An 11,475-nucleotide genomic window follows, 5' to 3' on the forward strand; every position below is an offset into this window, starting at 1 on the left:
TACCATCCCTCCACAATGGCTCCCACTGTGGGGGAAGGCACAATGTCCAGTCCCCATCCCCAGTTCACCCATATTCGGGCTTATTGAGGCCTCCACTGTTGCCTCTACGGAGGCCCGATGTTCCAGGCCATTCTCGCTGGGGTGATGGTGCTCCATAGTTGGGAGAATCCTCACAGCAGCTTGGGACACCTGGAACGGCCGCTACTCTTACCGGAGACCACGGCTTCCGAAGCCAACAAAGCCGCGCCGGATGGAACTCCACAACTGGTGATCTCGCTGAGAGATCCCAGGCTCCCGATGTTAAAGTCAACGCCGCCGCCCGCGGCTGGCCGCTCCACAGACCCGCAGCTCCGCGATGTTTCATCGGCGGTCTCAGCTCACCGGAGCTCCTGCGCGGCGACCCAGGCAAGGCATTGCCCGCTCCTCAATAGCGCTCCAGCGCTGTGCCACCGCCGAAACTGAGGTTCTGGGCGGTCCCCTCAGGAAACGCCGCTCCAGGCCTGCTGGTAGGCCACGAGGACGGGTCGAAATTGCAGCCCGGAGAAAAGCTGCCTCTCCGACCAGGTAGGAGACCCTAGAAAGCAGTCCCCCCCCCCCCCCCCCCACATTAAAAAAGGCTAGGACTCCTAAAAACAAAACACTCAACTAAAAATAAGAAAAAAGATGAAAAACAGACAGCTGCAGGCTGGGCAACCATACCACACAGGACGGCGCCCCCTATCAAAAAATCAAGAGGATGCTGTGAGGATGCAGGGTGACTTGGACAGGTTGGGTGAGTGGGCAGATGCATGATAGATGCAGTATAATGTGGATAAATGTGACGTTATCCACTTTGGTGGCAAAACGAGGAGGGCAGATTATTATCTGAATGGTGTAAGGTTAGGAAAAGGGGAAGTACACGAGATCTGGTGGGTCCTTGTTCGTCAATCACTGAAAGTAAGCATGTAGATACAGCAGGCAGTGAAGAAAGCTAATGGCATGTTAGCCTTCATAACAAGAGGAGTTGAGTATAGTAGCAAATAGTCAAGTCATTCTGCACTTGTACAGGGCCCTAGTGAGGCCACACCTGGAGTATTGTGTGCTGTTTTGGTCTCCAAATTTGAGGAAGGACATTTTTGCTATTGATGGAATGCAGCGTAGGTTCACAAGGTTAATTTCCGGATGGCGGGACTGTCATATGTTGACAGTATGGATCGGCTGGGCTTTTATACTCTGGAATTTAGATGGATGAGAGAGGATCTTATTGAAACATATAAAATTATTAAAGGATTGGACACGCTTGATGCAGGAAACATGTTCCCGATGTTGGGGGAGTCCAGAACCAGGGCCACATTTTAAGAATAAGTTGTAGGCCATTCAGAACGGAGATGTGGAACAAAGTGTCCATGACGCTTTCCCCTTCCCAATATACTATATCATAATGTGCCACTCTCTGGACACTGCCCACCATCTGAACACTCACAGAGTCTACATAACCGCCTGCAGTTTCCCAACACAATGATCTCAATTTGACAATGGGCTCTTACAAAGTTTCAGCTAATTTTATGTTCCTTTATTAGTTGGCTTCACTGCATGTAATTTTCAAGTTATTTTTAAATTATTTTCTATTTTTAAACATTCGAAATGTATAAAAAATACAATCTACCCATGAAATTACTTTCAAGGAACTATGTATCTGCACTCCTAGATCCCTCTGGTCTACGACACTCCCCGAGCCCTGCCATTCACTGTGAAGGTCCTGCCCTGGTTTGACTTCCCAATTTGCCACACCCCGCACTTGTATTAAACTTCATTAATCATTCCTCAGCCCATTTGTCCAACTGACCAAGATCTTGCTGTAACTTTTGAAAACCACCTTCGCTATCTACAATATCATCCATTTTAATGTCATCTGTAAATTTACTAATCATGCCTTGTACATTCTCATCCAAATCGTTGATATAAACCACAAACAGCAATGGGCCCAGTACTGGCCCCTGAGACACACCACTAATTACAGGCTTATAATTCTAACCTCATTTATCATTTTGTTTCATCAGAAACAATTCTAACATCCCTTATGGACCAGTATCCCAAGCATCTGCAATCAAAACGCCTTTTGTTGACGGCTGGTGCTTGTGCATTGCTATTTCTCCTCGGTCTTGTGTATGTAACACAGGTAGGTTGTCTACTACGTGTCCACGTTTGATTACAAGAGGGAGATACAATTTAGAGGAATATCAGAGATAAAGGGAAATTCAGAGCATGAAACTTGAAATGATATTTTGGGGTTGGGGAGAAGCTGGGCAGGCCAGAGGAGAGGGAGCTCAAACATCTGGGATGCTCAGTGAGGAAAATGGAGTTATCTCGAATTGGTCTGAAGAAAGGTCTCTGCCAGAAGCATCACCTATCCATGTTCTCCAAAGATGCTACCTGACCCACTAAGTTACTACACCACTTTGTGTCTTTTTTTTATGTAAACCAGCATCTGCAGTTACTTGTGTCTCCAAATGGAGTTAATTGCAAAGTAGGTACAACTTTTGTTATTCAACTTAATTAAGTGATTTTAAACACTAATGGATTTAAGTGTAGCCCCCCATGAGGGTGTGAAATGGATTGTTATCAATTATCCCCATGAAGAGATAGGAAAGGTCAATGAAAAAAGGTAAGTTACAATGAAAGACAAGTCTACGCAGCCTGATGTCAGCTGGGAAACTGAAATACTGAATGCTAGAGTTGGTTGATGGAGTACACAAATGCTTCTTGTTCATGTTGACACTTTGGGTCAGGAACCCAAATAAGTAGCAGACGATGGCTCTCTGACCAAATCCATAGACCGGTTTCTATTTCCATTAATACTGAGTGTGTATCTCCAGCATTTCCTGTTTATGTTTTAAAGTATGTTTGCTCTAAATCATGAATGCTCCAAGTATTGACACGAGGGAACATGAACAATGGTCTTCTGTGCTATTTTTTGGTCTCTCAATTTCAAAAGGAATCTTCTGTTTTATAATGTCTAAAGAAAGGTTGATCGATCCTCAGCATGGACTCGGTGGCCGAAGAGCCGATTTCCATCATGTATCTTTATACTAAACTAAACAGCTATATATCTGATCCCAGAATATAATGCAATAAATCCTAGGGTAGTGTAGGAGTATCAAGAACCAGAGGACATAGGTTTAAGATGAGAGGGGAATGATTTAATAGGAACCTGACGACCAACTTTTTGTGGTGTGTATATAGAACAAGCTGCCAAAGGAGGTAGTTAAGGCAGGTACTATGACATTTAAAAAGACATTTAGACAGGTGTGTGGATAGAAAAGGTTTAGAGCAATATGTGCCAAATGTAAGCAAATGGGACTTGCTTTGATGGGATGTCTTGGTTGGCATAGACTATTTGGGCATAAGGACTGTTTTCGTGCTCTATGATTATGATTCTAATAAATGAAAATGAAGCAATGTAGAATTGCATGATTTATAGTAAAATTAATCCTCTTAGCTTTATATTTTGGAACTTTGAATGCTTGGGATTCCTCTTGCAATATTTTCTAATTTTCCATTTAACTTCAGGCAGGAATTTACTGGATGCATTTAACCGATTATTTCTGTACTGGATGGATTCTCGTTACAGTCGCTCTGCTGGAACTCATCGGTCTTAGCTGGATATATGGTGTGCAAAACATAAAAAGCATTGAACCAAATCAAATCATTAAATTGCAAAGTATGTGTGGAGTCACAGAGTCCACAACATGGAAGGTTCACTGGCCCAACTTGTCCAAGGTGTCCCACCTAAGCCAGTCCCATTTACCCGCGATTGGCCTATAACTGTTAAATTCTTTGCTATCCGATCTTCAGAGGAAGCAAAAACAGCTTAACTAGGTTCTGCTATCAGGAGCCTTTGATACTTTAAGATGTTTGGGTAATGAAGAAGCTCTTTAAAGTCCTTTTCCCAAGTGGTTCCCAAGGCCAATATGTGACAGGGAATGAGTCATAAGATCATATAGCATTCAATGTCAAGTCTGACTCAGATTTTATTAATATGGAGGATAAAGAGGCATGATAAAGTAGCCTCTGCTGAGGGCTGTTTAAGAAAGAACTGCAGATGCTGGAATAATTGAAGGTAGACAAAAATGCTGGAGAAACTCAGCGGGTGAAGCAGTATCTATGGAGCGATTCCTTCGCTCCAAAGATGCTGCCTCACCTGCTGAGTTTCTCCAGCATTTTTGTCTACCTCTGCTGAGGACTGATCATTCAGCGTCAGAGAGGGAAGGCCAGAGGATATGGGGAAACACAGCAAAGGGAGGCACTTGGGAGCAGAAATTGCAGGGTAGGGATTGAGTAGATCAAGAGTATAAGGAGCCAATCTTGGTCTGTACTCTTTCACAAACATTCCCTCCCTGCAAGACAAGACACTGTTTACTAATGTTTACAATTGTAGTGATAGGTCATTGAACTGAAATATTAACTTGTTTTCTTTCTTTGGCCAACTTGAACGGGTCCTGCGTTTTCTGTTGTTATTGAACTCTTGTTAAGCTCCCCTTGATCTTTTGCTCATCCTGCTCAATACATTCACTGACATTGGGGGCCACATGTACTGGGAAGATATTTTATCATAATCCTCAATGTGTCCTCTTTGGAAACCTCCCAACACCCTCCTGCTCTGACAAGGGTTTACTTTCAGAATACCCTGTTTCCAGTCCAGTGTGTGAAGAACAGTCCAGCAGTTGCTAAGAACTGATGGGCCAATGTGCTAAATCATTGTTATGAGCAATGCCAACACCAATCCAGGTTCTGCAGAAGAGATTGCTGACATGCATGGTATTATCTTTGAATGCATACTATCATATTTTGTACCTCGATGAAAACAGTAAGTACCAAACTACACCTTTTCTGACAGGAAATGGATGAAAATCTCGCAACTGCTGTACTCTTGTTAGGCTGATCAATGGAAAGCTTGTCAATCTTTAAAATAGCACTTCTTCCTCTGGCCAACCCATTTCTGCATTGTGTAACTGGCTCTATGGCTGTGTCCCAGTGTGGAGCGGATGAACAGTCAGCAGGAATTATAGTGCTGGGTGTGAATGCACAGAGCAAAATTGTGTAGTTATTGATGGGAATTTGCAGAAATCCTGGGTATTGCAGAATGACATGCATTGTGCAATATCTCCATAGTCTTCTCCTCAGATATTTGCTTTTCCATCTCCCTCTGAGTGCTTGGGGCCTGGGCACATAGTATTGCTTTTTCTACCCAGCTGTCTATCTAATGTGGCATCCCAATGTCTGGGAATGTTATGCTGGTATTCCTGTCCCTTCAAGGCAAACTTCAGTTATGGCAGCAATCACACTCCGAGCTCTGTGACTGCCCTCACGTTGTCTAAAGCTTCTGGAACTAAAGTGAACACATTTAAGCAGATCCATGTTAAGTTCCATTCCTTTCAGACTTTGTTTCATCCGATATCTAAACTTAATCTCAGGATCTCCAGTCTCTTGTGCCTCCATACTCTCCGGCTTTCTGGTATTTCCTAAATCCCGCCTTTCTATATCCAATGTTGCCTCTCTCCTTGCCTCTGCACCTTGTCTTCATTCATACATTCATTTGTTCTTATAAAATTATGAATAATGTAGTAGGTAATGAAAACCCTGGACTAAACATCCAGAAGTATGAGATCACATCCAACACAGAAGGTAGGTGTAAACTCAGTGAAATAATCTGGACTGAAAAAACTTGCTAATTACTTTACAGATGACCATGACACCACCAGATTGTCATTAAATCCCATTCACAAATCTGGTCTACATGTGCCTCCAGACCCACAATACCCTCCAAAGTGGGTTCACAGCTAATTCATCCTGTCAAACTTACAATGTAACAACACTGGGAATAACATCACCTCCAGGACTGAGCTCACTACCACCTTCTGATGGACTGTTGGAGAAGGACCTACTGCTGACTGATTAGCACGCAAAAAAAAACCCTCGGTACACATGACAATAAACTGAATTGAACTGAAACTGACTTTAACAGCAACATTAACACACCATGAGAAACAAAAACAAGTGATTGAGCATCTTTGCTTTCCTGCTGTCCACAGGGGTAAACAGATTCATCAAGGACATTGAGATGATGATTGGGGAGAGGAGCTGGCTGTTCTGGCTGTGGTGGAAAGTGTGCTGGTGTTTTATCTCGCCGTGTTTGCTGGTGGTAAGGTCACATCTTCTAATAATTTTAAACTGAAAATAAGTGAACCACCGGCAATCATTCATTTTCTAATCAGTCTCTGTAAAATCATTTAAAACAGGTAATCTTAGCCTGGTCTTTGGCGACATTTACCCGACCAACATTCGGACACGTTCAGTACCCCGTCTGGGCAGTAGCACTCGGCTGGTGTATGATCATCTTCTGCATTATGTGGATCCCCATCATTGCCATCGTGAGTGTTCTCCAAGCTGAGGGCTCCACATTGTATCAGGTGAGGAAACACCTTGACATTTTTCAAAGAGCAAATCCACGTCACTAAGATGACTGTGGTTGTTTTATTCAATATCTTGCATTGTGCGAAGGCAGTGGGAAGGAAGGTGTTCAGGTTACTGGGCTGTGAAATGCTTCACCTGTGGTAATTGAGGAATATTTGTAAAGGATGGACACAAAGTGGTAAGGGGTTGGGTGGAGGGGTGAAGCTCCGAGGATGAATGACCTTTTCTTGTGCTGTATAATCAGTGAAAGCTCTGAGAGTGATTTCAGACTATTGGTTCTGAATTGAGTTTGGATTCTGAGCCAACTGTTCTTTGTGTGATGCTTGGGTTGGTACAGGTCAGTCAGTCTGGTCTGGTTCACATTGCATAAGGTGGTCCCAGTTCCCATCTTCACATGAAACCAGAGACTAGAGTTCAGGAAGATGAGGAGAGATATGGGGCAGTAACAGAGCTACCTGACTGAAGCACATAACTGATTCTGATATCTGATGTCTCATGCCACAGACACAATAGGTCGATTTAAGAGGCTTTTGGATATGCACATCAAGATGCAGAGAATAAAGGGGTATGGATCACGTGCAGAGGAGATTGGTTTAACTGGACATCATGTTCAGTGCAGGCACTGGGCTGACAAGCCTATATGTGTGCTGTGTTCTATGTTCAATTTAGATTATCTCAATGCAGTCCATGAATGGAACCTTAGACATCAGAGTTGCATCCTGTGATAAATTTACATGCTTCATATAAGCTGCCATGTCTTGGAATGAAGTAAATCCTGATTGGTTTCTAGGTTGATAGAAACATAGAAAATAGGTGCATGAGGCCATTTGGCGCTTCGAGCCATTCATTGTGATCATGGCTGATCGTCCCCAATCAATAACCCATGCCTGCCTTCTCCCCATATCCCTTGATTCCACTAGACCCTAGAGCTCTATCTAACTCTCTCTTAAATCCATCCAGTGACTTGGCCTCCACTGCCCTATGTGGCAGGGAATTCCACAAATTCACAACTCTCTGGGCGAATAGGTTTTTTTCTCATCTCAGTCTGAAATAGCTTCCTCTTTATTCTAAGACTGTGATCTTGGTTGTAAGTTAATGATGGAAAAAAATCAAATAAAATGTATAAGTAAATAGAATGTATAAATAAAATGTATGAAATGTTTCACTTTTCTATTTGCAGAAACTTTCTGCTGCTTGCAGATCAGCTCCTGATTGGGGTCCATATTTGGAACAGCACAGAGGGGAAAGATACCGAAACGAGCCTGATGCTGCTGATTCCCCGAACACTATGGAACTTCTACTTAGAGTGTAAATTATTGGGAAAAGACCCAGTGTCACCAGTGATACTGCATGCCTTCCCTTTATAGTCTGTTACATGATTCTTAAAGTCACCATGAAGCTATGTACTATGATATTTCCATCTAGGGAAAAGGGTTGTGACGGACTATCCTATCTATGCCTCCCATAATTTTATATACTGTTATCAGGAATCCCCTGTAGATTGGCTATGTCATACTAGCCAGTTATAGTGTTTGTTAGTAGTGACTCCGCCTACTATGTACTTCATATTATCAAGAGCCTACTTACACTAGTTAGAATGAATAGCAGCTCGGTGATGGGATTACTGCAGATCCTTGCTATACGTGAATTTAATAAATATGTGTTGTATCTTGATGTGTGTTTGAGTCGACTCATTACATGGTGTCAGAAGTGGGATTGCGACTCAGGCTCTTGGAAGTCATAATCAGTAAACATGTTGAAGCAGGTGCAGGCTCGTCCTTGAAGTTGCAGGCGTCACACGGGAATGGCAGCACCGAGCAAAATGGTTTAATTTCTTGCAGAAATTACAGGTTTTCCTATAGGCAGCACAGAATTGACGACCTGTAGCATGGAAATAGTTGGAACTTTCACAACGAATTGCAGACCCAGTGCAGGGGTTGCGAGGGGGCTCACCTCGTAGCTTGTTGTCAAGCATTCCTCCCACAAGCTGAACACTGGCGTCTTTTCGTGCGTGACTACACTCATGATGCTCGCATCGTTCATCGAAATAATCCCCCCCCGAGGTCTGTGTACTGCTTAATTTGGCGGGACCTGATGCAATGAATCGTGCTGACAACTTTACTTTTGCTCCTGGTGTTTTGGAAGATGATGGTTATGTCAGAGTGCCTGCTGAAGCAATCGACGACCCAGTGGTTTTGATCAGAAAGTTCAGAGAGCTGTGTGACCTGCCCTCTAACTACATTATTGAAAGGACCAAGTTCTATGCTTGTTTACAGCAGGTCAACGAACAAATTGAACGATTTATTGGCAGTTTGAAGCACATGGCTGCACACTGTCGCTTTCGTGATTTACGGAATGAACTAACTCGGGATAAGCTTGTGGGAGGAATTTTTGACAGCAACACTGATTTAACTAGGTATGTTACAAAACCTACCTGAATCGTGTCTGAGCATCTGCCCTACCCCGTGTGCGTGATTTTGGCGCTGGTTAGAGGGGGCGGGTTTAAAACGCGATTTTTACTAGGCTGTTCCAATCGAAAATGTTCAGCCTAGTAAATCATTAACAGAAAATCGCTGAAAGACCCCGTCGCAAAAGGTATTATTAGTTTTTAAAGCCTTGTATAATATTTATAGTAGTTTAAAAATCACTCTCTCACTCCGCAACCTCTCGCAGCCCCAGGGTTTTATAAAGCAAACAATTAAAGGTATGTACCTTATTTTTACATTAAATGGGGCTTGTATATAACCCTGTATATAAAGTTTTCTATAGTGAGTAGTTCATTTTGGGCTCTTTATATCCCGCAGTATTTTTCTGGGCACTTGAGGGCACAAATCCAGTGCAATGTGAACGTTCTAAACCAGCGCGTTCACAGGAACCCACTAGAAAGCCGATTTAAATTGACTTTAATTTACACAAATGAACACTAAATTCCTTCTATTTGGCCCATAAATTGATGTAAATGATATTTTAAAATCATGTTTTATTGTGAATTATTTGTGAATATTATTTGGACACTTGGGCTATTTAAAAATGTTAATCATTTATTAAGAAATGGATAGATGTTTACATCTAGTAATTGAAGTTTGAAATTAGCTACAATTGGGTAACTAACTAATTATATGCTGTAATTTCAGGTCATCCAAGTAAGATTATTTTATATTTGTTTCAGAATGCTTCAATCTATGATAACTGAAAATTTCATTCAGTTCTCTTAATTTTTAAGAAGGTTATGGGCTTTTGACTGTCCACGATTACAGCTTTTTTGTTATGTCCATAGAAAATCAATAGGGAACAAGATGCTAATTTCCGAGTATGAAAATGGCCATAACTTTTTTATTACTTGAGATATGAAAGTGAATTAGGTGTCAAATTAAACTTATTGTTATGCTTTATCTGATGGGATAAATTGCAGACTTGATTTTTTAAATCTCAAAATTTTGTAACATTGCTAATTTAACCCTAGAACAAGCAGAACATGCCTGTCGTATTTCTGAGATAATGTCTCCCCATACTGACTCTGCCCTTCAGGCAATGTTTGCAGCATAGTATTAATCTTACAGACCCTCCCTGCCAGTTGGGCGCTGGTCATTTCCTTCCATCTCCAATGAAAGGAGATGAGGCGGACTCGTACCGCACACAGGCTGGAAGGGTTTGCAGGCCACCCGTTAGATATGGCGATTTTGTGTGATTCTGCAAATGTATTATTAACATCCCTCCTATATTGCTTAGCCGCCGATGCTTCTTTTGTTTCTACAAGGATGGCTATTTCATACTAGCCAATTATAGTGTTTGTTTGTAGCGACTCCGCCTATCATGTACTTCATATTATCAAGAGCCTGCTTACACTAGTTAGAATGAATAGCAGCTCGGAGATGTGATGACTGCAGATCCTTGCTCAAGTTCAAGTTCAAGTGAGTTCATTGTCATTTGTCCCTGTATAGGACAATGAAATTCTTGCTTTGCTTAAGCACACAGAAAATAGTAGGTATTTACTACAAAACAGATAAATGTATCCATATCTATATTACTAAAACTCTGTTCTTGACCGGTTTTGACTTTCTGTGCTGCGATTTCCGAGAGTATGCCGCCACCTATGGCCGTCATTTTTGGCCACCTCACTCAGAGCACCCCTCCGCCGCATGTGTGCCGAGGATTTTTCCCGGTGATGAAAATTGACAGAGATATTAATGTTTTTACAAAATTCCCCATTCTCTCTGCTGCCCCTGCTGGAGGGAGGAGAAGGGACTATCAAAACCAGGAAGTGGTGTGCCTTAATCAGTCTCTGCAAGTGGTGTGCCTCAATCAGTCTCTGCAAGTGGTGTGCCTGAATCAGAGCTCTCAATGACACTGACAAATGTTTACAGCACTGAGAGTACCCTTAATTTGGTTTGAAAATGAAAATATGGTTAGAGGTATAAAAAGCACTGCCTGCAAATGGTTGTTTGGGTTTGGGTTGAAGTAAAAAGGTACTCTCTCTCCCCCCCCCCCCCCTCTCCCCCCCCTCCCCCCCCCTCTCCTCCTCCCCCCCCCCTTCTCCTCCTCCCCCCCCCCTCCTCCTCCCCCCCTCTCCACTGCCCCTCCCTCTCTCGCTCTCCCCTTTTTTTCTCCCCCTCCTCCTCTCCATCCCCTCCCCTAAACCCCCCCTCCACACACCCCTACCCCTTTCCCTCCACCCTCCCTGCCCCCTCCCTCTCCCCATCCCCCTCTCAGCACTCCCTCTCTCCTCCCCCCTGTGTGTGACGTTGCATGCCGCCTCCCCCCCCCCCCCACAACCGCACGTTGGGGGAACAGACCCAATGGGTCTGCACTTGGTCTAGTACCATGATATAAATATATACACACATGAATAAATAAACTGATAAAGTGCAAATAGCAGAAAGTGGTTATTAATAATCAGAGTTTTGTCCGAGCCAGGTTTAATAGCCTGATGGCTGAGGGGAAGTAGCTATTCCTGAACCTGGTTGTTGCAGTCTTCAGGCTCCTGTACCTTCTACCTGAAGGTAGCAGGGAGATGACTGTGTG

General features: G+C 43.1%; 1 protein-coding gene across 4 annotated transcripts in view; it reads left to right on the top strand.

Annotated features, from left to right (window-relative positions):
* Positions 1 to 8,120, top strand: part of LOC129701990 (sodium- and chloride-dependent neutral and basic amino acid transporter B(0+)-like) — a 59,576-nt gene extending 51,456 nt beyond the window's left edge. For all 4 annotated transcript variants that reach the window (XM_055643449.1, XM_055643452.1, XM_055643451.1 and 1 more), the window contains 5 exons: positions 2,040 to 2,158; positions 3,550 to 3,649; positions 6,072 to 6,181; positions 6,279 to 6,449; positions 7,634 to 8,120. In XM_055643449.1, coding sequence (XP_055499424.1) covers positions 2,040 to 2,158; positions 3,550 to 3,649; positions 6,072 to 6,181; positions 6,279 to 6,449; positions 7,634 to 7,765 — 632 coding nt within the window. In that variant the 3' untranslated portion in view covers positions 7,766 to 8,120. The remainder of the gene's footprint in view (positions 1 to 2,039; positions 2,159 to 3,549; positions 3,650 to 6,071; positions 6,182 to 6,278; positions 6,450 to 7,633) is intronic.
* The last annotated feature ends 3,355 nt before the right edge of the window (positions 8,121 to 11,475 follow it).

Source organism: Leucoraja erinacea, chromosome 12, assembly GCF_028641065.1.
Source record: "Leucoraja erinacea ecotype New England chromosome 12, Leri_hhj_1, whole genome shotgun sequence".
Taxonomy (NCBI): Eukaryota; Metazoa; Chordata; class Chondrichthyes; order Rajiformes; family Rajidae; genus Leucoraja; species Leucoraja erinaceus.